Genomic DNA, 27,576 nt, shown 5'->3' with positions numbered 1-27,576 from the left:
CCAGCTCAGCTTTATGTTGTAACGATCCTGTGGGGCAGCAATTACCCACAAAGCCCTTACTTCCTCTGAGCGTGGGGCACAGGAGAATTGATCCGTCCAGGCCACACTTCCAAGCATGACCCCCTCGTGGCCTTCCAGCTCAGAAATCTACATGACACTGCCTAAATTAATTGTCCCAGAGGGCATTAGTATCCCATGACCACTGCAGCATCACATGTTAATGTGGGAAGTCAGATGACACACAAAGTGCTATGCAAAACAAGACTTTGTTCTCCCACATAAAATGAGGACAGCCCAGATATCTTTATGCACCATTCAATAACCATCTGATCCACAAATTAACTAGCATGTAAACAATACTATACATCCTTTATCACCAGTTCTGTGCAGTGTTATTATCCAGTTTCCTTTTTACCTGCCCCTGATCATTACATAAAATAAACGAAAATGCAGTCGGTAAAGTATACTTAAACTCTGATTCAAACAGTTGGCGTACACATATAGCTAGGCCTGTCCCGATAACAACTTTTTGTTGTGTGATATATTGCCCCCATAAATAATTGCGATAAGTGATATTGTCTTTTTTGAGACAATTTTATGCCACTGAATGTATAGGCATAATATAACAGCATAATAACGCAAGAAGGCCAGCACGTTTTCAATTGACAACAAATGTAATTCTTAAAAAATACTTAAATCATGGAACTTAAGTCTCAAAATATTAGATACCTTAAATAAAAACTTGAATAAATATACATTTTCTTACAAGCAGAAAAAGACAAAAGCACAAAGAACTTTTATAGAAATCTACAGATTATTATTATTGCTGAAAAACACAATCCTTATTTAGCGGTCACATCTCTGTATGCACAGAAGCACAGCTCCCTAAACAAGGCCAGATCTGCAGATTAACCTTTTTTTGAACTAGTATCTCATGACTACACCACGCTATGTATGAAAAGCTGCAAAAGGCACAAGTGGAATGCAAAAAAAAAAAACACTTTATGTTATTGCGTTTTTTTTATAATGTTTTTTTATGTAAATATAATGGGCAATATACTGTATCACCAAAAATGAATGAGGTCACGTACATATATTCTGTGATAAGTCGATATATTGATTATTTCGACAGTCCTACATAAAGCCGAACACATTCAGAGCAGCATTCAAAGTAGACTCCATGTGTGCACATCCGCCTGACATGACAAGAAAATTCAATCTTTGTCCAGTGTTTCAGCTATTACTCTCCGGTTGTTACGACAGACAAAATGTCCCAAATCTAGAGTTGCGAATATCTCTTAACCAACTTGACAGTTCATTTCCGTTGTGTTGCTGTTTATGGAGAGTAAGATGGCTCTTCGATTTCAAAATTTCTACATTTGTGTTCCAAAGATGACCAAAGGTCTTGCGTGTTTGGAACGACATGAGGGTGAATAATTAATAATAATCATTTTGGGGTGACCTACCCCTTTAAATGGCACTGAACGCATGCAAAATTGCAATAGCACTAGTGGTTACCGGCATCTTCTCTAGCAGGTGTCATGTTGGTCGACATCTTTCTAAGCTAACCTTACAAAGACACGTTGCAATTCTACTCATTTTTGCAGTGACCTACACTTAACCATCGCATGCCAATTACTGTGCATAATTTCCATCTTTGGCTAAATATAGAGAATTGCCTCTCCGTGAGAGCCACTATAATAACTCTCATATTCCCAACAATGGACTGTAGCATAATGGCTCTCAAGTTCGCAAAGCACTTCTAAAGCTGTGATAGAATACACAAGTGGCCTGTTTGATGCAAACGCGCTTCCAGTGCAGATCAGTTTGACATTCATTTGGAGAATGATGCTTCGCAAGTGGATGCTTTACAGCGGTTGTATGTTAGCAGTAAGAGGATGAAAACAGGTAATGGCTTTGGCTTAATCGAGCCTTAAAATATCCAAAGAAACAATCTGTGGTCTCTGCTTACAGAGTAATGAATTACAGAGTTCACGAGAGCAGGGCAAGAGGATAATCTGGACAGTGAATCAAATATCTTCTAAAAATACCAAGGTTCCAGTGAACTCACTCCATCACTATAGCTCTTCTAGAGAGATCCTAATTCTACAGATTAGTCACTGCTGTCAATTCAATAAATTAAAAAGGATGAAGAAAGATCCTTTGTGAATTAATTGCTGCCAAGGAAAAAGATCCTGCGCCCACAGGCTCACATTCAGCCAATATGGCGAGTACACCTTTTTGGAGTTTGATTTTATCTGTTGATGCCATATATTTGTGGTATAAGTAACAAAAGCCATTTCAACAGATTTGTACAGCTCCTTTCTCACAAGTTCTGTCAAAACAGCTTGATTTTGGCCTGTCTAATTACTATTCACGATCCTCTCTTCTGAGTGGCCTGTTTTTTTATGAGTGACGCATGACCAGGCCAATCAAATGTAACAATGTCACGGTTATAATTAATTATATATATATATATTATATATATATCAGTATTTTTGGAGTTGGCTTAGAGCATGACTCTTTAAATTTCATACCAATATCTATGCAAATAAACTATGCAAAAAAAGGTGCTTAGAATCAACGCATTTAAAACAAGACAGGTTCAAATAGCAAATATGCAAAAAGTGCCGCCCTCGCTTTGTCCAGGACTTAATCCTGTTTGCAAAATAAAACAACGAGGGCAGACAGAGTGATAGATGGGTTTAATGTAGAGCGCAGGCCACAGGTGATAATGTCCTGATGTGTTCAATACCCATACGCCCATAGGGTCAAGCTGTCTTATCATACGTCTCTGTTCCTGCACACACAGAGCTGTCCATCAGCCTGAAATCTGTACTATTTTCCCCCACGGACAGACACAAAGGCCAAACAGACGGATGTGTCTGGAGTTTGGCACCTTGTCAATACTGTGCCTTTTCTCTGCCAGCGAGACCGTCCGTATCCAAAGACCAGCCATGTCTCGCAGCACGACTGCCCTAACAGACACTCTCCACGCTAAACACTGCCATAAAGCACATCCTGCGGACATGGCTTTTTTTTTTTTTTTTTCCAAATCCTCGCCCTCTCTCTATTCTCTTGGTCTCTTTCTCTTCATCTCTCTCTCTCTCACTCTCTGACTATTCCTCTCTGATCCCGGTCCGTAAAATCAGAGGTCCATGTCCACAACAATAAAGTCTCTCTCTGTCTCTCTCTCTCAGCATAGTCCATAGCAGTCACTGCGGATTGCAAAACACATTCAGACTCCAACAAGTCCTGTGCTGCAGGGATAGTTCAGACAAAAAAGAAAATGATGATGATATCATTTACTCATCCTCATGCCGTTGCAAACCGGATTTAAGATCTGCAGAATGTCCCAGCTGCTCTCTTACATTGGATTGCAAGCTATACTGCCAAGTCTTAATTAAATGTGTAATGTACATGTTTATATTTATTCGCATTTGCCAAAACTGATTTACTGAAGTCAAAAACATGGCATTGGCTGTGAAGCGCTCACACACACACACACACACACACACACACACACACACACACACACACACACACACGCATAAAATATAAATAAATAAATATATAAAATATATACTCTGTACATAGAGTATCCTGGCTGTTACGGTATGGTTGGTAACCCTAGATTGAAACAACATGAGGTTGAGTAAAACGGAATTTAAATTTTGGTGAACGGTTCCTAAAAATGTTGGAGGGGGTGTGCTTTGAAACTCAGAACAGATACTACTACTTACATCAGCAAACTTGTGATTCCTGAAATGCGATTTATTGCACTTCAACAGCTGCACAGCCAGATTGCAATCTTGCCGATACCGTTCCTGCATGAGATAAGAAAGTTGATACGAGAACAAGCATCAGGGAAACAGATCACAGCAACATTAACTTTTTGGAATGACGTTTCTTAAATTAAACTGAAATGTTCTTTTATGAAAGATGAAAAGAAAACGCACACGCAGTACGAGTGAAAAATGCAGACATATGTTTCACAGTCTGCTGAGTTCTAAAGGTCTCACTTTATAAAGATTAAAAAAATAGATTTAGATCTAATGCAGTCTTAGCTTGGCATAACTAGTAGATTTATTGTAAAAAATAAATACATAAAATTATTTACGCATTAAATTATTTCTTATTATTTTTCCAGGTTTCAAATAAATTAGTAAATAAATAAAAACTTTAATGTATAGAAAATTTTGCAGATACATATTAAAGACAGTAAGAATCCTGGTTCTTTAAAGGTTGTTGTGGGCTGAATAAAATTTTTTTTTACTTGTTTTACTTATTTGGCTCTTATTTGAAATCATTAAAAGTCATCTTGAGGTGCCTTAAAAGTTTGCCGGACTCCCACCACTCTCTCAGAACCACTCCTCTAATATATTTAAAAACACAAAGCAACAACAATATTAAAATAGCAAAATAGTGTCCAAAGCTATGACCGACACTCTAAAAGCAACACAAGGAAATGGCATACAGGGTAGCAGTCTTCAGGATTCATAACTAAAAATCCCATAAAGGGAAAAAAAAATAAAAATTCTCCTAACATCAACCTCAGAGGAAGGAGCTATGATTGATGTGTGCTCTATCTGTCTAAGGAGATGAAGCGCTCTGTTTAAACACTGTGAACAGACGGCTATCAGTTTCTCCAGTGCTATAATTAGTTCCCTGTGGCACCGTTTCATACATGTGGTGTAATAAAGGCACATTTCAGAAAGACCTGCATTCTGGTGCTTTGTTATGCCGTGCGGAGTTACTTAAAATCTTAAAAAAACATTGTCAGAATACCAATCTGTTGGTAAATTTACAGACCTGTGCGAAAAGAACGGTCTTTAAATAACTTAAATCAAATCTTTCATTATAAACAAAGGGCTTCCTCGTGCAACCAAATCATTTAAAAAAAAAAACAGACAAGCAGGGGGTTTTTTTTGTCTAAAAAGGGAAGCGCATGCTAAGTTGGTGGTGTTTATTTGCAGTTGATTCAAGTTTAAATCTTAAAATGAGAACGAATTAGGAGACTTTCCCGTGTTCCCCAGTAAAGCGCCCAAAGCCAGGCATCATTTCTGGAATCTGACAGTAGACTTCTGTGAAATCTCAGCACAGATCCTCTTCATGCAACTTTCAATTTTCAGCTCCAGTAGTTATCAATCCCGCTAACACTGCAGCTCTGACAACTCGAGTCCAAACCGTGCCTTGACGCAAACACACACAAAGCTCAGAAATCGCACGTACATTCAGTTCCTCCAGCTTGTCGATAGTGTTTTTGGCGTCCACGAGTTTATTCGTGAGCTCCACTATCTCTTGATCCATGGTTTTCTTGTCTCTTTCCACTTTACGGAGCTGTGAGGAGAAAAAAAAAAAAAGGACATTCGTGTAAACTTTAGCGTAAAAGGTGTCGGGTGAGGTTCAACCTCTCTCTTTCAATACAAAAGGACACCAGTAGCCATTTTCGGTTTGGTGAAAACACACACACACAAAAACATGTTTTCCTTCAGTGCTAATTTCATTGCTGACGCCGCACCAGCTGCAAAGAAAAAGTCATTCAAAGAGCCTGGAAACGTGGCACAGTTAACGGGGAAACAAAGGAGGTAAGGAAACATATTGATTGAAACTCATCGCAAATAAACATCACTTTCTCTCGACATGTCTCATTCTGTGTATCTTTTCTGTCCAATTAGCTCGGTCCTCGATAAGCCAACTTAACTAACCACCTTGTGTTTTTAAACCCAAAACCTATTTACTTTTATTTTTCGTACAACGACAAGCTCCAGAAAGAAACGCACACGCTGCCATTCAAGGAGCTTCCCTGTTTATCGCTACAATATTACACTACTTTTTACATTTATTTTAAAATTTCATTTATTCCTGCGATGCAAATCTGAAGCATCTTTGACGCAAAGTCTTCAGAGTCACGTGATCCTTCGGAAATCATTCGAAAATGTTGTTACTTATTCTACGATATGCCTTTGTAGCACGTAAATGTCACGTTTGATGAGTTTAATGTATTGTTGCTGAACATGAGCATCACCCCAAAATAAAAATTTTGTCAATCCCTAAACCCCAATTTCGAATGATTGTATTCGAAACACAATAACGAGAATACTATTTGAACGCAAATAAAATAAAAATAACGACTTTATTTAGTAATTAGTCTCTTTCATTAGCGCTATTTTGGAGAATATCCACCAAACTATGTACATAACACACATCGTATCGAATATTTATAAATCTACTTTTACTTTTTTTGGTTGAAAAACTTGTCCTTTGTGTTTTTTCAGGATAAAAGCGATGGACTGCCAGTGATTGTAGGCAGTCTGACCGAGGCCGAGACTACAGACAATCACCACCCATCTACGTCTATACGCATAAAATGTCTTCTGTCTGACTTCCTGTCTGAGTTCAGTGTTTTTATAATTGAGGAGTGAGAGTGCTGTCTGAAGACACTTCACTCTTGCTGTGATGGCGAAGTCCGAAATGTCTTTGCACTAAAATCACTGAACAAAAGCTCTTGAAAGAACTTTAAAGAGGTCGTACTTAACAGAAGCTTTGCTACTTAAGACACACTTCAGCCATGCCGGCTCTCGGTTTAAGTGGAGACCGAAAGATACAAAGAGAGACACTGAGGAAAAAGTAGACAGAAACTGTGACCCTTAATCTGGAGCCTGGCATGTCCATAACAAAGCAATTATCTTTATAGTCTCTGTTTGACTGAAGTGGACAATGTGGACCAATAAAAGAGAGTTAAGGAGGGGGCAGCCTTTCAACACAATGCGGGGTCCACATGTAACGACGGCAATGCAACAGGCAGTATAACGAACAGCACATCTGACGGAAACGGGGATAGAAAGGAGGGAGCCGAAGTGGTTTTATCACTTTAACGGATGCATTCACATCATCCAAAGTTGTAGTCAAGTGGTCAAAATGTCAACGGTGTCTGCGCTTTAGTGCAACTCTAAAAGCTGTCAGAACCGACTTAGAATACGTAATTGATTTAGGAAATACATGCCCGTGTATTATGGGCCCGTCTACCTGCAAAAGATGCTAAATTATCATCTGTAGCTATTAAAATATTGTTATACTGAACATCGTTAATGAACAACAACAAATCCGACAGCCCATTTATGGGAGTAATTTATGTGCTCATTTATCAGAGCAAATTACATAGTAGGGCTCCAGAAGAAAAAGTCCCATCGTTTTTTTTTTCATAAAGAACAAAATATCAGCAGTAAATGTTTAAGAAATAAGCTATTTCTTAACATGAAAAATATTTTTTAAAAATCGTGTGTAATTACACAGTTCGCCATAAGGTACTACACTACCCATAATTCTCAATAGAAATCAACCAAATCACAGCCGAGTACGAATTGTTTCTAGTTTTATTCTATACTAAAAATCATACATGTACAATAAATGTAGTTGGCTAAAATGGAATGGGTTTAGTCACAGTGTAATGTGTTTATGAAGTATTTCTCCAAAATTTCTGAACTCGTAGGTTTGATATTAAGGTTTTATCCCGACAGACACTGATTTAAGCGCAGTGACATTATGTTAAGATTAACCACTTAGCCATAACCATAAGGAAAAAGAACCTGGTCTTCTTTTCAAATCAAACACCAATGTTTATATAGGCTAATTATGCATTCTTTGTAACAATTTGTTGACCAAATTCTTCATTCTATCAAGTAGACATTTATTTCTATAAATACATTTAGATTAATCTTTAGGGCTACTGAAGTGATTCATTCAAGAATGATAGTTATTGATTTTCTGTCCATTTTATGTTGCTTGATTAACTGATTAATGAATAATAGCAACTAAATTAGGCCGCTATCCCTTTAAAACTAAATGAATGGATACATGCTCTCCCTACTGTTTACATTCATTTAAGAAGTAAATGATAAAAAGTCAAAATGGACAATTTGTTTTGACATGATTTTACCTAATATCTTGCAGGACAGAGCAATAAGCTATGATAAAGTTCGAATGAATGCATCTGTCACTGTAAACATGCAACATCATTCAGCAAAAATGTCAATCATCTTTTAAAACGGGATTTACTTTATTACCATCTCGTTTTCATCTGTGAAAAAAATGTCATTGACAAATAATTTGTCAATGTTCATCAACAATATTTTTATCACAAACGCTGTGGTCTTCAAACTGAAGGTCTTCAAAACAATGTAAAAAAACAACTTAATTTTTTTTTTTACTTTTTAACAGCAATAGCACTTTGACTTAAAAAAAAAGAATGGTTAAATTTTTCTTAAATTCTTAAATTTTATGCATTTCATTTATCAGAAAAAAACCATTAATTCTGCACCCGAATGAAAGTGAGAGGTCTGACTGTTGAGCTCTGCTGTGATTGGCTGATCTCTCTTCTCTGTCCACTTTACTAATGGACTTACAGAAGCGATTTTATTACTCATTTTCACACAGAATGGCCCTACAAATAGTGTTTCTATCTCGGACTGACCTTAAATGCTGCAAAATATCACTCACGCGCATGAATATTTTATTTCCGTACAATGTTTGCAAAGCTGTGCTGTGCATTTTAACCACTGTGTTAAACATTTGGGTGTGACATCTATCCCAGAATCCCCCTGTCCACATGCACAGACACGGGCATGGCCACAGCTATATCCAGCCATCTACTGCAGGAAGAGAGGAGAGGAGACAGGAAGGAGATGCAATGACTCATGGGAATTGATATCCATAGCGATATGGGGAGAGCAGATACAGACAGGAAGGAAACAGGATAAATAGAAAGAGAATGAGAACGCAACTGCGTAGACCCAAGTTTGACTGATAGCAGCCTGATCGCGAAGATGATGATGATGAAGAAGATGGTGAAATACCCAAAGTCACGAGGCAGCATGAGGGGAGAGGAAAAGGAGAAGAAAGAAAGGAAGAGAAAGATTTAATTTTGAGCTTATTCTTATATTTCCATTAAGCTTTAATGTCTACAAGTACTAAATGAGAGACAAGTACGGACAATAAAGAAAGTAGTAATGAGAAAGACAATATATTCGCACATTTATGGATCATCGCTTTATCATTAGTAAGAAAGTATACATTATGATTAGTAAGAAGCTACAATTAAACCTATTCAAAGCTGGTTTGTTAAGTGAAGCTGAGCTGAAATAAAGCTAGATATTAATCTTAAAGACATTCAAATTCATCAGTCCAACCATTTCTGATCGTTTTTTTCATAAAACAACAGTGTACCAAAAGCAGAAGTGAGCAATCGTCATCTAGCAAGTTGGGGCTTTTCATATCATTAGAGTTTCTACCTATGGATACCTATGGTTTTTGGCAATAAGCAAACACATATGTGATCTGAGCCAAAAATGCTTTGTGTATGGGTCAAAACGATTTTTCTTTTATGCCAAAAATCAACAGCACATTAAGTAGATGTTCCATGAGATATTTTGTAAATTGCCTACCATAAATATCACAACTTAATTTTTGATTAGTAATATGCTTTGTTAAGAACAACTACTTCAAAGGTGGTTTTCTCTATACCTAGAATTTATTTGTAGTCTCAATTTTCAAACTTTGATGTTGGCTTGAAAAAGACTGCCTAGTAGTTTAGAACAGAATAGTAGTCGATTTTAAAGAAAGAGACTATTTCAATCAAACGTAATTTTTGTATGCTTTTCAATCATTGTTAAATATGCTGTATTTACCAACCTGGGAATCTACACTGTAAACTGATCTCCGTATTCATGCTGATTGTTTTTGGAGATGATTTCGCTCGTGTCCTGAGAGCACCTACGTTAAGACACGATGGGCTCTTCACGAGGTGGAACAGGTCGGCCGGGATAATCCCCGTGTCCACGACGAGAGATTACCGAGCAGAAAGCCACCTGTTTCACCTGTGATTGGCAAAGCTTTATGCAGAGGTCATGGATATGAGATCTCACCACGCAGAACTAAGGCACCGCTGGGATTTAATTGAAAATGAACATGAATCATCGAGAGCTAATGCTATCCTTATGCACGCATGAAGTCTTCAGACGTGATTAAGAGCGAGCGGCGCGTTCTGAAGTTTTCTAGTCATGCCGAATTACTCTAGAGATAATTTTGCAGACCACCTAAGAGTGATAAAAGATTCCTAAAATAACTTATTATAGATGCATGTTTGATTAAATTTTCATTTGAGCGAAACTGGAAAAAGGCAGAGTCGGGGGAAAATTTAGATTCATATTGGCTTTAATAAAACATGGACTCTTTTAACAATTTATTACAACAACCAACAGCGGTTTCCAAAGATATTTTAATGAATGCATCACGCTGAAACACAGGACGGCCAGTTTCTGCGATGCACAATCGCATTCAAATAATCTTTAAATCGCATTCATCCTAATTGAATAACATTGTCGGGGGACGACTGCAGTTTATGACATTTATTATGATGTATTAGAACATCCGGTGGGAATTGTTTTATACTCGGTGAAGAAAAAGAAGCTTAGGGACGAATTTGTACATTTATTCAATCTTTAGCTTTTGATGTTGTTGTTTTTTTTCCCCCCCGCTCTCGATTGTTCTCAGACAATTACTTTGGCTTTGTTTGAGCGCTAAAGCACAGAAAATGTTCATCCAAACAAAGCTTTTATTAAAAAAATATGCCTCTGAGTTCTGTCTGCTACTAAATCTCCTGACTGATCCACCAGCATGCCCTTAACTGTGACAATTATTACCAGAGTGGTCATTCGGGGCCCTCCGTATTTCTTCTTTTTTTTTTTATTTTAAATAAAAAAACATCAATGGCAAATGTATCATTTCAAAAGGGAGTGGAATTTGCTTTAGATTTTTTTGTTACTGAATTTTTAAATGGCATATGAATGACAGCACGACAACACTGAAGTATCATGGGTTTCTGTAATGTAGAAAGGTTTTATAATTTAAAAGCGAATACCTTTAGCAGTAACGTTTGAATGTCTTTGATGCACTTAAATGGACGGTTCACTCAAAAACGCACATTTTCATCATTGTTTCAATCATGTCATTCCAAAACCCCGACTTTCTTTTCCGTGCAACATAAAAGGTGATTTTTTTTGACGAAACTCCCGGTAACCCTTTTCAAAATTTATGCAAATGCAAGGAATGTCAATCTCCAAACTACCAAAAACGTGGTATAAATGACTCTTGAAGCTATTCAACAGAATTTTTTTCTGAGCTTACCGTCTCTAAAACTTTGAAAAGTTAAGTGTATTATTCATACAAAGTTAGCGGTTGACGGATACATCACCAAGGCAGGTATTTAGCAAAAATATCTGGCATATTTGGTAAAAGTCGTTTATTTTGACAGTGCTAATTAAAGATTACAAGGGCATGTGAATTAAAAAAAAAAAAAAAAAAAAAAAAAAAAAAGCTATGATGTGCATGCATCTCATTTTTGATTTCATTGTTCCAATTCATAATTTCCTTTTTCCGCAGCAGTCGTGTTTGGAATGACAAAAGGTAGTAAACAATGATTTTTTTCACATTTGAGTCATTTATCCTTATACCCGACTAAAAAGATTCTGCCTTATTATTTGTTAAACCGCTCGCCCATACATTCATTGTAAACATTCTCTGGAGTGGTCCGATTTTTTTTTTTAGCAAAATCATGATAAAAAGAATGCGCTCAGACTCTTTTACGCACAGCGATGAGATGAGAGCAGAGGGAAGCGACCGCGATCATCTGTGGCATGATTATCAGCTCATCTATGAAGGCAGGGTCCAAAATGAACATCCAGAACCAGAGCCAAAAGTGAGTCAGATTTGGCTTTACGCTTTGCGAGTAAACAAAACTCACAGTTGGTTTGTAGCGGAACTGCATCAATTTAAAACGCAATACAAGAATAATGCCGTTTTATATCTCGAGTGCGAATCAAAAGCAACGCGATCACCGTTGCTTGTCCTCCGACAACAATCTTCCCAGTGGAAAATTAACTTCCAGCATGCATGAGTGGCATGAGGAGCACCGTTACTTGTTTGTAACTCCCTGGAGATCGGAGCAAAGAAAAAGATTCCTCAATTACGGTTCATAATTCTCGTGACGAACTGACTGAGAGTGGCGTGGTTAGGGCACGCAGAACAATTAAACGCCAATTAAAGACATCAGTGTTTAAGATAAAGGGCTTTAGAAAGGGGAAGTGGAGTGTAAAGGTTACCAGGGCGTGAAGTTTCTCCTCCAGGTCTTGATTAGCTCTCTGAGACGCCGTGTAGCTGTTCTGAAGTCTGCAGGGGGAAAACAAAACAAATGTGTGTCACTGTCGGGGTATAAAACTCGATTCCAGATGTTACAGGATATATCCTGGTGCGGTGTGGCACGGAGATGGTCATGTGGCATCAATCGACACTTGGAACGGGATTTCGCTGCCGCGCTGGGAAACTCTACCGCATCCCGTCAGCTCTCTGAAGCTCACTGGAGCTCGCCACAGCTGAAGGCACAGGTAAGGCAGCTGAAGAAATACTCACAAGTTATTGCAATAATAAGAACTTCTGTTTCAAACACAGAGTTGTAAGAGAGCGCCAAATCCTCAAGCGGTCACAACGCCAACGCAGATTACAGAACAAGCCAGGAGAGGAAAAGAAGAGGCACTTAAAGACATTTTCATCACTAAAAAAAAAAACATTAAGCTTATCTTAAGAGCGAGTCTTTTGAACCAAAAAGACTGAAGCGTTATTCACCCCCATTTTGGTATTTCCAAGGAGTCTGGCATGGAATGAACACCAAAGAGTAAATCCTGATCGTTTGGCATCATAAATTTAAGACTGTGCATAACTTGATGTAATGCATAATCTAAAATAGTTTAAAACGTAGTTTTGTCCTGTGACGCAAAGTTGAATTTTCAGCGTCATTACTCCAGCTTTCACTGTCACATGAGAAATCATTTTAATATGCTGTTTTGCAGCTAACAAAACATTCCTTATTATCAATGTTGAAAATAGCTCATTGTAAATTATACCAATGTTGCTTATTACAAATGCTGCTTAATTTTTCTGGAAATAGTGATAGCTTTTTTCCCCCCAAATACGTGACATCTTAGTACGAAAAATTCATCCATGTAAGTCTCTTATTTTTTACTTTTTAATCAAAACACACAACCTACATCTCAAAATCCAGTCAACTGATAGACAATCTTAATGTTTTCCTCTCAAATCATTCGCAATCATTATTGCCGGTACGCTGTGGCAAGCTTTACGTGTGCACTGGAGCACTGATTAGCTCATTATTATGAATTATATATGTTTTATCAATATAAACGTGCAGTAAGTCACTTAAAATTTGGTAAAACAATTTTTTTTTTGCGAGTAATCCCAAATATTTTATGAACACTGTTTACGAAAACATACTGACATTTTACATTGAGCTTTTTGGGTTTAGTAAAGTAGATAAATCTACTTTTATGAGGAAATTTTTCCATATATCTGTAGTGCCCATGAATTATGATACCTTTACTTTTGTCATTTTGCAGTTTGATAGATCCAATGTTTCTCATTATATATATATATATAAAAAAAAAAAGAGCAGCCAGGATATCCTCCGAAACCTTTCCTTTTGTGCTTTAAGGAAGAGAGAAAGACGTGTGGGATTGGAACAATTGATTTAATATTTTACACAGTACTTAGTATGTTCCATATCAACTTCATATAAATCATTTACACAGCACTTTTTGCGGAGGTTAAGGAGTTTTAAAGACCGAACGCATTTAAGAAATAAGACGTGGGCTACATGAGGTTATGCTGATACCATTTGATTTCATATCTTCATCGAATCAACACTGAATTCACGAAACGAGATTCAGCACAAGGCGCCATAAGGCTTTCGTTCATAAAACCTTTAGAAGGAAGCATCGATTCGAACACAGAATTTGTGCTTACAAAGACCATCTGGCCTGCGTGCCACATTATCTCCAACTTCTGCTTTTCAGTTTCCAGCGCAAAACCTCAATCTCCCTCTCGTGGATCAATACCGTTCTGCTGCCTGGCAGATCATAAGGGACTTTCGCTGTCTGGCTTCATAACAATTAGAATTTAATCAATTCATTTTAGCAGGCGGAGGTGATTTGCGTCGTAAACTCCGGCAGCAGTTCACGGCGGCGAAAGGCCGGTGCTGATGGAACGCTACAATTACCGCCGCTTGATGACCGCTCTGAATCACAGAGGAGGGGAAGGCCCAGCCGAACAGCCTCAGAAACAAAATAAACTCAATGAAAACAGGTAATTAAGCAAACAAACAAACATCTATAACAGCACCTCTCATTCGAGGGATTCCCGGAGCACCTGGTGAAAATCGCCACGGCGCATGTGACAATGTTACGGCGTTAGATCAGAGATGGCATTCAAACGCCTACGCTGCAGAATCACCAACCAATTACAATCCAATTAGGCTATTATCTGCGGAGAGCTGGCATGCAGGTTTAGGATGTGGCGGGCGGGGAAATGGAGCAGCAAATGTGAGCACCACACTTTTTTTTTGATGGAAGGAACGCTGGGTAATTCAATCTCTCTGCCGTCTGAAAGCATATAAGCCGGAGATGCATCCTGATTGGAGATAAAGTGGCATGATTGCAGCCAAATTACACACCGACTCAATCACAAAGCGCTGCACTCAGACCATCAGGGGCATATCGGTGCCGGTATGAGCCCGCGATTAAATCATCAGAATCTGCACTCTGCTGATCTAAAGCTGAACTTATAATACCGTTTCAGAACAAAGTGTGAAGTGACGTTTACAGTGACAAGTGCATTTCTGTCTATCTTAAAAGTCAAAATGCTGAAGGAAAGAACCAAACTATCTGAGGTTTGATATACAGTACACACTCTTTTGGACCAATGAGATCCCATTGGGGGTGGAGCCACTCAGAGTAAAAAAAAAATAAAAAAATATAATGATAATAATAATAATAATAATAATAATAATAATAATATATATATATATATATATATATATATATATATATATATATATATATATATATATATATAAAAAAATTTTTTTTATTAGGGATGCACCAAAACGAAAATTGTGAAAAACTGCATTGTAATGATTATTTATTATTTTATTAAATAATATAAACTATTTTTATGATTTTTTTATTTAGCACAATTTAAATGATACTGAATTTAAAAACAACAACAACAACAACAAAAACGTCTATAAAATAACCACACTTTTACTGAAAGTAACAAAACTGGACAAAATTTAAATTAATAATGGTAACACATGGGGGTTCATTAGTTAACTACTATAGTTAATGTGAACAAAAAAAAAAGTACAATAGCTTATTAATTCATTTATTGATCTTGGATCATTTTAATTGCAACATTTACTAATGCATTAAAGTTTATAGTTTATGTTCATTCAAAATGCATTAACAACTGTAATATCTTTAACTAACATTAAGACAGATGTAATAAATGTATCGTTCATGGGTTGTTCGTGTTAGTTAAGCCTTAATATTAAAAAAATAATTCATTATTTTAATAATGAACAGACCTGTCTCTCTACTGCATTTTTTTTGCTGTTTAACAATCATCTTCGCGAATAATAACTTAAAGAAAATGAAAGGCAAAATGAAAACATGGTACTGTTGTTTGACGGATCAAAACGGTTTACCTTTAAGACACGATTATCAGCGCAAAATATTACAAAGAAAAAAAAGCTTGTCTTAATAATCCTATAACTCTGTATGACACTAATGTCGCCTTCGCCTTTGTTCACACAAAAAAAAAACAACCTGTCTGCATGTCAGAAGCAAGTTACACAGATGAACTGGTCATTACCCTGCCACTAAACCCTTACACAAATAGCACGGCCTCACACTGAGCTTGTGCTCATTAAAATCGGCCACAATCTCTCGCTGCTGTTCTCCTCCCTTACCTGTAATGAAAGGAACACATTACAGCCACTTAAGGCTCTCAAATGCAGTTCTTAATTAGCCTGAAAAAATACAAAGGCTTTTGTCAAACAATAGAGCTGCTTGATTTCCCGGTAAACATTTTCTAGTTCCTAAAGACTAGGCTGTCAGGCACTTTTTTGTTTTTTAAAAGTCAATTTAATTAACATTGCAATAGCATTTCAAACCACGTTTTAAAAAATGCTTATTAGAAAAACTCTTTAAAATTCTATTAAATAAATTAAATAGGATTCATATAAACCCTGCTGTGGTGTATTAGATTTGTAAATTAAGAACTGGTTGCATTTCTATAAAATTCTGGAACCAAATGATTTTCGTGACGTTTGGTTCTGCTAATGATTCTTCAGATGTCTGCTGATGGACTGCCGTAATAAAACGCAGTTTATTGTGCCACCGCTGAAAGTCATTATGTTTTACACGAGTTGTGAACTCGCTGTCTGAATTGAGTGTGATGAGAGAGAACAAGCGCTAAAAGAATTGTTAATGAAATCGTTAAGCGGAATTGGAACCATAAATGTTCCATTTTTTTATTCCATTCACGTCAGAGGATCGATTCGACCTTCGAAATCTCGCACGACAACAAATGTATTAAAAGTGCTCCCATTGTGTATTACGAAAGGTTCAGAATTTGGATTTTGGAGACGCCGACAAGTTCAAAAAAACACTTTGATTGTCTTATAACATGCATTTATTTTTATCTTACTTGCGCAACGATTCATTTTTTCCGAACTCCTCCTCTGTGTGACGCTGGTCTGCTTCGATTGGTCGATTGGTCTCACGTTCATCTCATCATGCCTGTAATGCTTGATAAAGCAGTGTTTGCGAACGCAGTGCAGTTTAGTGTACAGCGTTACCGAGGAAACCGCCATTTTAACCGCTCTAAAAGTGCCGCTTTCATGCATTTTCATTCGGACAAATGCAAAAATCGGACAAACAGTCATGCTAATGTTTTATGTTGACGTTAACATGAAAAGGCTTGGGACTCGTTTTAAAAACGACTCGTTTAAATGATTCATAGCCGACTCTTTCTTTTGAGTGACAATGACTTGAATGAGATTTAAAGCTTTGCAGGGTGTTTTAGAGCTTTTCGATGTTTTCGGATGTTACACGCTGCACGAAAGATCATTTTCAAAAACCCATAATAGGGGCACTTTAAATACTAAGGAGAAAATGAGGTCTTCCAGATGTTTTTGTATGTGTTTATTATCCAGGCAAGCGTGCAGTCCTCTCGTCTTCCTCTGGACTATGTCGGCCGGACCAGCATGCTTTGCGCTGCCGATCCCGCTGTGCTTTGTAGTGTGGCCTGCATCAGGGGTCCTGTAGCACTACACGGCCCCCGGTCAGTGCGATTAAAGTGATGGCTGCCAGCTTCATATAACTACAAAGAGCTCATTAATTTGGCTGCTTTGATCATAATCATTAAAAATGGATTGCAGGGGTATGTCTCATCTCCCTCCCTCCTCTACGCCTGCAACTTCAGTAAGAAAGATGCTGTATCCACCTCTTTCCAGATTCGCGCTGCAAGACTCTTGTCATTTTGCAGGCAGAGGGTTGTGGATAAATGTTAGGGTTCCGTGATTTTCACAAAGCAGATGGAATCAAGTCATACAAATGGAATTCACAGTAAAATGTGGAATGGCGTGGAATTTGGATATATACCTAAATATAAAAACCGCTGATATTTAATTGGTTTTTTCCCCTTTAGGACTTTTTTTTTTACACAAATGTTTAATTCTGCTACATAATTTCACTTAAGATCTTATTTTGGAGCAATCCACAACAAAAGTTGAACCTACATATTTCAACTATTCTAGTTTGTATATATATTGAGATTTTTAATGTAATTAGTATAATATAATTATGTAAAAAGTAATTTCTTTCCGTGATGCAAAGCTAGATTTCCAGCATCCTTACTCCAGTCTTCAGTGGCACGTGATCAGAAATGATTCCGTTTCTGGTAACTCTACAGAACTCTTTATTGTCCCTTCTGATCAATTCAATGCATCCGTATTGAATAAAAGCAGCTAACCTTCTGAATTTGTCTCTCATTTTCTCCAGGTCATCTCTGGTTTGACCCAGCTCTGCCTGCATGTAATGTCGGCTGGTTTCAAACTCCGTCTCCATCGCCTCCATCTTATGAGTGGTCTGGGAGAGCCGGCGACGGAGGTCTTCATTTTGCTGCTGCAGGATCCTGCGAAATAAGTGAGAGCGACGAAAGATATGAAAAATGCACGGGTGACACGAGAAACGGTTTGTCAAATCGAGTTCACACCACCGTAAAGGTAAAAAGGCAACAATTTACAGCGTTCTCATGTATTTCAATTTTTATTTTACTACACTACCATAAAGGACTATTTAATATTGAATATCGAAGATTGTTCATCATCACCTTGCCGTGCCTGGGCAAGAATTTATGCATACATCGTTGATGTGCATCTGCGCAAGCTCACATTTCCTCTCAACACATATAGCGTTCTTTTAATGGATCTCTTTGTCATGTTTGGTATCATTTTACAGCTCGTATTCTGAACACAAACGTAATGAAGAAATGGCTGCGATACATCTGTCATTTGAATATGCATCAAAGGAAAGGCAGTTATGATGTCTCCCCCACATTACGAGCATCTCATTCGTGTGCGTACTTAGTTATAAAAAAGTGTGTGCGTTGCACCAGGTTTGACAGCAATGAAGCCGAACGGCAGAAATGTGACGCATGCCAAAACCGTTTGCATTACGCTTGATTCATATAGACATATTTAATATGTGTTTATTTAACACCAGCACTATCCATCTCCCTTCCATTGTGGGATTTTATTTATAACGGTTGTTTAATTAATAATTGTACTTAAAGAGGTCGTGTGATGTTGCTACAAAGACCATTATTTTCCACATTATTGTGCATTATTGTTTTTCCTCTAATCCCAGCTGAAACGGGTCGGTTTGCACCAAGTTTCGTTCTAAACAAAGCGAGGTGTGCTCCGATTGGCCAGCTATTCGGTTCAGTGAACTGTTCTGGAACAGTCTTGTAACTAACAACTTGGTTTCTAGTTGTGTCCTCTTTTGGAAGCACAAAGAAAGTGGCTTCATTTTAGACACAGAGCTACAGCTAGAACGATAGCTCCGCCCTCTTTGCGTAAACGTGAGCGGTGTTGTGAAAACGCACAAAGCGACATCACAACGTGGGGGCGTGTTTAAACAAATACCTTTTATAAAAACAGTATCTCTTTGGTTTTGAGACTTTAGTCTTTGAAACTTTACAGATATTCTTCATGCAGCAAAGAGCTTGTAACACTCTAAAGAGAAAGGAAAATGTAAAATTCGCATATGGCCCCTTTAAAGCAAATCCTGGAAATCTTCTGTCCTCTTCCCATGCACAGTAGTCGCGTCTTCTTTGGTTGAATGTTTTCAACATTCTGAACCTATTAAGTCCTACATTCAATGAGAGCTTAAAGAAAATCGTATTCTGTTGGACAATGTATGCATCTATGATGTATTATATTGGTATTATTTCATAAACTGACTACATGCATTAAATATCCCTCACATTAAGCGAAAAAAAAATATAGGGAAAAAAGGTGGATCTGTTATATATCTTATAAATATTACAAAAATATAAGTAACTTACTAATAATTTATATATACTCTCAATTCTCGGACCAAACATTAATTGGGACTACTGTATGCTTCGTAATCTTAAGCACTGCGGACTCAGAAGGAAGACCAGCGCAAAACTAGGAGGATGGCCAGTAAACAAAACACCCTATAGGTTCTATTATAGGACTGGAGGTGCACCGCAGCAATGTGAGCTTTCACAGCCTACATCCAAGACACGGGGAGAAGGTGTCAAACACGTAATGATGCCTCAGCCTACACCCCGGCCAAGACTCCTGAAAGCTGCCAATTACTCCAAAGAAAACCACATCCACAATACTTTCGAACAACCTGACGGCGATGAGAGGAGGACTGGGGAGGCAGAAGCTCGCTTTCCAAACCTGATGCACAGACAATTACGTGTGTGCAAAACACTGAATGTTTCTCAGCCCCGTGATTAAAAGGCTCTCTGCAGTACAACATTAGGGTAAATGTTGCGCCTACTGAGAGCGAGTTAAGTGTTAGTCATGCAGGTGTGTGTGTGTGTGTGTGTGTGTGTGTGTGTGTGTGAGGAGAGCAGCTGGCTCTGTGCTGAACACATCTGCTTTGTACCAGTACAGTCACACTTTGCCATCTCATCCCTAACCCACACAAACGCCACGCTTGGGCTTTTCATCTGGTGTGGTTATTTTCATCTATACCGTGCGTTTTTTTTCCACTGTCGCATATATTGGTAAATATATGGGAATGTTGCAAGTTTCCCCACATGTCTTTGTTTTTCGAAACATTTCAAATTCAAGGATCTTTTGGGGGTTAATTTCCATTAATGTCAAGCATCAATCTTTTGGAAAAACAGATTTGAATGGCAAAGGAAAGACTACAGTGCTGACTCTCTTGTTTTCTCCTCACAGGATCAATAACGGAGTAGTTTGGAGAAATATTTAAATTGTTTCTGTTTCTCACACTTTCAAAGCTGGTATAATTCTAAAATTATAATACAGTCAAATACAGTTCTGTCAACTGGAAACCTTGCGATCGGGAATTATATCTAGCCACATTATTATTTCACATGGAATTTAAGTTTGTTAAATATGCTTTAAACATGTTAATATGCCATGTTAACCAATATGAAGCTGTTTGGTTTGGAAGTAACCTCTAATAAAGTAGTACTTCATGCATCATTACACTACTTGACCTTATTAAATCTCTGAAATGTTGCCATAAGTTGGCTAATTCAATAAATTCAATAGATTTCAGTTAATCACATGTATTCATGTCAGTGATCTAATTCAAATCTGTCATTCATTTGTCTTATCACTATGTCCTATTTAATATACTAACACTTTTTTAATAAAAAGTATGCTAAAACTTGTATCCTGTGTATCTGTATAAAAAAATGACAAAGATTAAATACTGTCATGGTCATTTAGGAAAAAACAGAGGTAAATATGCCTTGATAAATTTTTTTAATTCACTTTTTTTTAACTTTGACATTAACCTACTCGATATATTATGATTATGGTCTCTATATTAAAATATAGACATGGCAATGTCAATGAAACGGCAAAAAGCAATTTAATTGAACTCTATTCAAGCTAGCTCTTGTTTAAAAGTAAACTGGCAGCATCTTCTATCGAGTTCATTTGCTTAATTGCAAAGAAAAAGCACAAAACTTGATGGTAGCATTTTTTTTTGGAAACATAGGGTCAATAAACCACATAGCTAATCACAACGTCAAGTCTTACAATTAAACCTGTTCTAATAACAATTCTATCGAGAGCTTAAGACAAAATGAAGAATCTTATCAGGGCCAGAGAAAGCCTGAGCAGCAGCGCGTTTATAATTCCTGATGCCTGAAAGCACAAAAGAGTAATTAAACTTTGGTGTAAGGATGAGAGTTTAGACAAGCTTGAACATTCAGGGCAGTTTGCCACAAAAAAAGATCGTCATTTAAAGTAGATGGTTCTTTCCATGTATAAGAGTTCATTTCGGGATTATAGAATGATTCTTGAAGAACAGGGTTTTTTTTTTTCGCTGAAAATGTTTTTTTTCATTTTTAAGTATGCAACTGTCAAAGCCACATCAATCGTTTAAATGATTCAACTTTCTTTTGAGGTACAGTAACTATACAAAGTGCACTTCTGGATTTAAAACTTTGCGCACACTGCAAGAAAGGCAATTTTCAAAAATCCAAAATACAGGAAATTTCATTTAGCACTGTTTTTAATACGAATGGGATTGAAGAGTTCAATATAATCAGACACATTACAAGTCTCAGCCGCTAGAGAACAACAGGTGGTCCTGCAGTGATTGGACAATATTGTAACCGTAAAGAAGCATTGATTGATTTGTGGCTTGGCACATGTTAGGACATGTTCGATTTTAGATTGTTTGATTTCTAAGGAATATTTATAGGGAGAGTCTATTTTGAGTCAGACATAATAAACTGAGGTTCACTGAAGGAGCGGGTCATCTAATTGATTCACTTCGTGATTCAGACCAGTGACTCCTATATTCAGTCTAATTTGCGAAACAATTTTTCGGGTCACTTAAAAAGAAGCGTGCAAGCGACAGCATGTTGGACAGTGCACTGCACTTCGCTTTCGTTTTGGCGTGATCTCAGCGTGTACGAAGCAACAGAAAGCAGGGCTCACTAATTATCGTCCGGATTCATGCACCGAAGTTACAGCAACTGAAAATATTTGGCTGAAACAGAAAGAAAGAAATATTTTTGAAGGGCCAAAATTATTAAGCGCGTTATTATAGCGCTTCTCCGGTAATGCGTTTTAAATGCACTAGTGTATATGGAAAGCGCAAAAATATTCACTGAAGTGTTCAGTTTGCCAGCTTTATTTACTTTAAAGTTTTCATTTAGCCCGAAAACAAAGGGTTGGTTTATCCAAAAATGAAAAAATGTGTCGTTCCCAATCCGTAAGACATCTTTGGTACACAAATTTAAATATTTTGCGCACAATAAAGTATCCTTTTAGCCATATTTGCGGTTGAACTCATCACATGAACATCTTCATGTCCTTGCTATGTATCCTTGTTGATTGTGGCTATATCCTCGCCGATTATGATTCCATCAGTAATATCTGTATTTGTGTTCTGAACATGAACCAGCGACATGAGCGTAAAAAATTAATGACAGTTTTCATTTTTGAGTGAACTATCCCTTTAAATCTCCCTCTTTCAAGTGTTTCATTTCCGTTCATCACTACCAGATATTATTCTTCAACGCCGTTTCTTCATGCAAAACTAAAAATATCACGCAAACAGTGACAGCCGATGAAATGTTTAAATGTATCTGAGGAGAAAAGAGGAAACGCAACAAGTGGTGGCAAAAATAAGGGCCCCTGTTGCAAGTCTCTGTCGCTGTGTCATCAGACAGGGAGTGATAACAGACAGACTACCGGGAATCCAATTCCACACAGCAGCTCAAGTGCTACATAACACACGAACGAAGGATTGTAACATCCAACAGTTCAGAGACATCAAATCTTTCACTGACGGGCTCCTGAGATTCCTAAGAATATGCAACACCTTTCCCTTTTCTGTGCTTTTCCAGTTTCTTTCGCAGTTCAGAGGGAAGGAAGCACAGAGAGCGGCACTCAAAACGCACGTCCAGACCAATATTCATACACCTGGCAACGTGACGCCGCTGAAAGCAACAGCAAAGCAGAGAAACAGGAACATCAATGATTCATGCTATATAGACCTAGAAGGGGGCAGGGGTTTTAAGCTATAAATACACCGATGTAACTCTTTTTAGTGGCAAATCGCCTGTTCTCAGTCACATGTTTAGAGCACAAATGGAGCAAAAGAACAAAGCAGATGAATGTAAAAAGCAAAGGAAAAAACGAGCATGTGCTTTTAAGAGGCGCCGCGCATTCCCCCTAGCACTTCTGAAGCAAAAAAAAAACACGTGAAATCATCTAGCCTACTATGACTGGCTTAATTTTTTCATTATTCATCTGCCATAAAGGATGCTGCATGAAATGTGTGAGACACGCTCACGCGCACATTGTGGGTTTTTGTGTGCAAACCCTAACATCTGTTTAGAAAATCCCCCACTTCATTTAATTGAGAACCATCACATTCCGCTTTTAGTGAGAAAAAGGTTTCCGCAATTGTCTGTCACACTTTCCTGAATGTGCATATGTTGCTTTCAGGCGAAGTAGAAAAGCGGCTTTATCTCTTTCAAGGTTAGATTCTCAACCATGAGCCAATTTGTATTAGTGTGGAAAAAGTAAACAGAGAAGAAAATGAGTAAGGATGCATAATATATTGTATAGACCAAGACCAATTTCAAGCCCTATATTTTTACATATTGATTCCTCTCCCTGTGACAATACGCATACATATCCATACACATGTATTATTATTACTACGAAAGATTTCCATTTGAAATAAATGCCATTTGTTTGATTTTTTTGTGAAGTGAACACCGAAAATGTTTTTGGTCACCATTCAAGATTAAAATGCATTACTGCTAAATGAACCCAAACAATTGAACGGTAGTGTATATTTTATTTTAAAAATGCATTTTATAAATAGTCGAATGAGTGTTGTGTCAAATGGTCTTGGATGACATAGCACAGTTGCAACAGCTCCATCCATATTTCTCAGTGAAACGGCCAAATTGAATTATGTAAATATTAAAATAGAGTGAAAATGGAGAGCGTTTATATGGAATGTTCACATACAAAACCAATATACTTGTTAAACGGCTCTAAGAATGCTAAAATGAATAGACGTGTCAGAATTGGCTGACAGGAACTATGAGTGAGTGGAACGTGGCTGTTTTTTGACACAATTTATATCAACACAAGTCCTATGAATCTTGCAAGGGAGAAGTGCAAAGCTTTATTTCTCACCCACATCACCAATATGGGTCTCTCTTATGTACACAGAATTAAAGCTTGCATGAGATCAGGATTATGAATCAATTAAAACTCGGTTTATAATATATATGTATATATAGCTGGCTGTCAATTATATTAGAATGATCAACAATCAAATAAAATTTAAATGCTTCCCTAGAAATGATATATGCACATGCAATATACAACCCATCCAAAGGACCAGGAAAAGCCTTTTCAATCACGAGCAGACTGGGCTTAATGCTTGTTAGACTTGAGACTGGAAGTTCTGCTTGTACCCAAGAAGGCAAATATTTCATCACTGAATCCAGAAATTATGCCTCACTGTTCTGTGCTATAAATATTTTGACCAGTTCTAAAATATAGTGAGCTACACCCATAGGCAGCAACAGGCAATGTGTAGTCTTTTCCAAAAGGAAGATTTTGGGCCAAATATCTATGAATCTATTTCAATGAAGGCAATATGCTGCTTCAATTTTTGCTTTACCTCAGAATTTGTTTGATGGAGCTTGGAATGATGTCACAATCAGCTCAGAAAACAAAGTCAGACAAGTCCATTGTTTGATACCGGTCGAAAAAGAAATTATTTTGCACAGATAAAGCCGAAGTATCATGCCCAGAGATAGTTTGGATAGCAGTTGGAGCTGTTCTAGCGATTCCTCCAAGATTCCGAGTTGGAACTATGGCTTGTGAGGACGTTCTAGTTAAACGTTCCTACTAGGAACTAGGGATTTCCGACTTTCGAGTACAAATAGAATGCAGCATTATAATCCGTTGAGAACAGCTCAGTGTAAAAGCGGCAGACAAAATTGACTAAACTCATTCAACGCTTAAAAGTATCAAAATATCTCAATCCAATTAAAACAAATAGACTACATAAGATTTGTGAATGGTATATTTTTATGCTTATTAGTATGTGAAGTGTATATGTAAGTGACAGCATGAAATCAATGACGAATCAGTGCACAGCATCAGGCAAGTTTTGCCTCATCTGTTCCTTTTTCGAGTGTGAAACAGTGGGCCTTGTGGACAAATTAATGCGTGTGAATAAATTAATGGCGCATATGCGAGGTAAACAACCTAAGACTGCATGGGTGTAAAAATCTGGGTACATGCATTCAGTACATACAAATTATGCTAATGGTGAAATTTATGTCAGGCACATCTAGTGCAAATGAAAAAAACCCAAAGTATATACTTCAGTGAGCAGTGGACAGTGAGGCTTTGATGAGGAGGTATAAAGTAAAGAGCTCATTGTATCCGTCACTGCCCTCTCAGAGTGGTCAAATCCACAGGCAATCTCGTGTGTGTCATGGATTACTGGAGAACTCTAAAGAGTACATGATATCAGACTCGCAGTGCTTTTTGTTTTGCGATTTACACAAAGCATCAACAATTCATTCCAGATTTCCACCCTGAGGGAGTTGGAAACACATGACGGAGAAACCCATCTTCAGACTACATCCACCGTCCAGCTCTCTCCACCCATCAAACAGACAACTAGGCCAATCAATAGCACCGCCTGCCCGACCGCGTCCTGCACGCTTCCGTCTGGCGTCACCGAGTCAGACTCAGCTCTGTTAGGCTCCTACACGAGTAATCTGGGATGGACTGCAATGAACTTTTTTTTTTTTACTTTGCCTTAAGTATAAGAAACCCTATATGACAAGTTGACCATTTTAATTAACTGTATAACTTAAAAAAATGCCATCTGCATTCTACTTTACTCTGCCCTTAAAAAAACAGCTAATATAGGTCAGTTAAAGGGACTGTTCACCTTCAGTTGGAAATAAATGGGGACCAACTGAAGGTGAACCATCCCTTCAAACATGAAACTAAATTATGCCATTTCCAATATTGCCTTTCATGAAGCAGTGAGTAATGTAGCTGTTTGTGAACATAAAAGATTTAAACAACGCTTGCTCTTGAAAGATGGTTTAGTGCCCAATTTATTTGGACCAGCAGCTTGTAAGTATAATAAATAATAGATTTTCTATTTTATATCGCACGTTCAAAATATGGCACTGGGACTATCGTTTGCAATGCTCTTTACGAGGTAGACAAAAATAAAAAAAGGTAACCAAATAGTCGTTTTTGACAAAATGTAGTTTAGTATTCTCACAAGCACCACCTTTGTATTGATGTTGTAGAGTGGCAACTTGAAGAACAGCTTAAAAATGAGAATAACTTTTAAGCTACACCAGATCTAAGGTGCTGACTTTAAAGCATTGGTTTCAATGGAAGAAAAGCAGCAACAAAGGGAATACAGGCCAGGAAGAGAACATAAAAGCTTACGAAGTACATGAAAAAAATGGAGCAGAGGTATTGGGAGGCCTTGGGTTGAAAGCAGAACCTCATCACTAGTTATGTGCACCTGCTGGTTGGTGCTGGAGCCTAAAAGCCTTAGAATCCCTGTAAGCCAGGAAAGAAGGCAAGATGTCTCTGATCAAAGTGCATTCGACCTAGTACCCAGTGAGCACCTGAGGTGTAGTGGGTAAAAGAGAGGATGTCTGGTGTCATTAAAAGGTGGGCACTTTTTCTAATCACAAGACCTCATGGCTTTTCATTCTGACAGTCGCCCAGCTGCTTCACCCTATCCTTCTGTACTAATCAGCTGGTGATGTCATACAGGCGCCTCCTAATTGGCTCTTGGCCAACCATGCCATACAACGGCAAGAGCCAATGAATAATCAGCTTTAGGGTCAGATTAGATGGCTAATGCCACATAACACTTTAACACTTCAGTGCATGTCATAAATAATACAAGGCTTCTAGAAAGAGTATCGAAAGAAAGAAATGACACACTGCCAATCCATGTCGGCAAAATCTGTGAGGACTAAAATCGAAAACATCACAATGATGGGAATATAATCGACTTACTTGATCCTGTCTGCATCTGATAAGGACTCCTGTAAAAAAGAACATTCATTAAGTATGAGCACGGAATATTGTCCTATGCATAAATTTTGCAGAGTATTAGAGGAATCAGAGAGTTGTGTAAATATTTCACGTATCCTTAATACCCACACTGCTGTATATTTGTCTTTATACCAAACATAACATGCCCTCAAGACTTGAATCTGAGTTGATCTTACATGTGGCTGAAAAAATATTTCTAAATGTCAGAGCAAACTAAAACAAACATTCTAATTAACTAGTGACAAAACAGATTTATATAATAGCAGACATCG

General features: G+C 37.6%; 1 protein-coding gene across 5 annotated transcripts in view; it reads right to left on the bottom strand.

Moving 5' to 3' along the window:
- Positions 1–27,576, bottom strand: part of tjap1 (tight junction associated protein 1 (peripheral)) — a 77,930-nt gene that overhangs the window by 6,313 nt on the left and 44,041 nt on the right. For all 5 annotated transcript variants that reach the window (XM_043255234.1, XM_043255237.1, XM_043255236.1 and 2 more), the window contains 5 exons: positions 27,266–27,294; positions 17,941–18,102; positions 12,159–12,225; positions 5,233–5,340; positions 3,744–3,827 (listed from right to left, as the gene is read on the bottom strand). In XM_043255234.1, the coding sequence (XP_043111169.1) occupies positions 3,744–3,827; positions 5,233–5,340; positions 12,159–12,225; positions 17,941–18,102; positions 27,266–27,294 (450 nt within the window). The remainder of the gene's footprint in view (positions 1–3,743; positions 3,828–5,232; positions 5,341–12,158; positions 12,226–17,940; positions 18,103–27,265; positions 27,295–27,576) is intronic.

Source organism: Puntigrus tetrazona, chromosome 13, assembly GCF_018831695.1.
Source record: "Puntigrus tetrazona isolate hp1 chromosome 13, ASM1883169v1, whole genome shotgun sequence".
Lineage (NCBI taxonomy): Eukaryota > Metazoa > Chordata > Actinopteri > Cypriniformes > Cyprinidae > Puntigrus > Puntigrus tetrazona.
The sequence above is the reverse complement of the archived record's forward strand: the minus strand, read 5'-3'. Positions and strand labels throughout refer to the sequence as shown.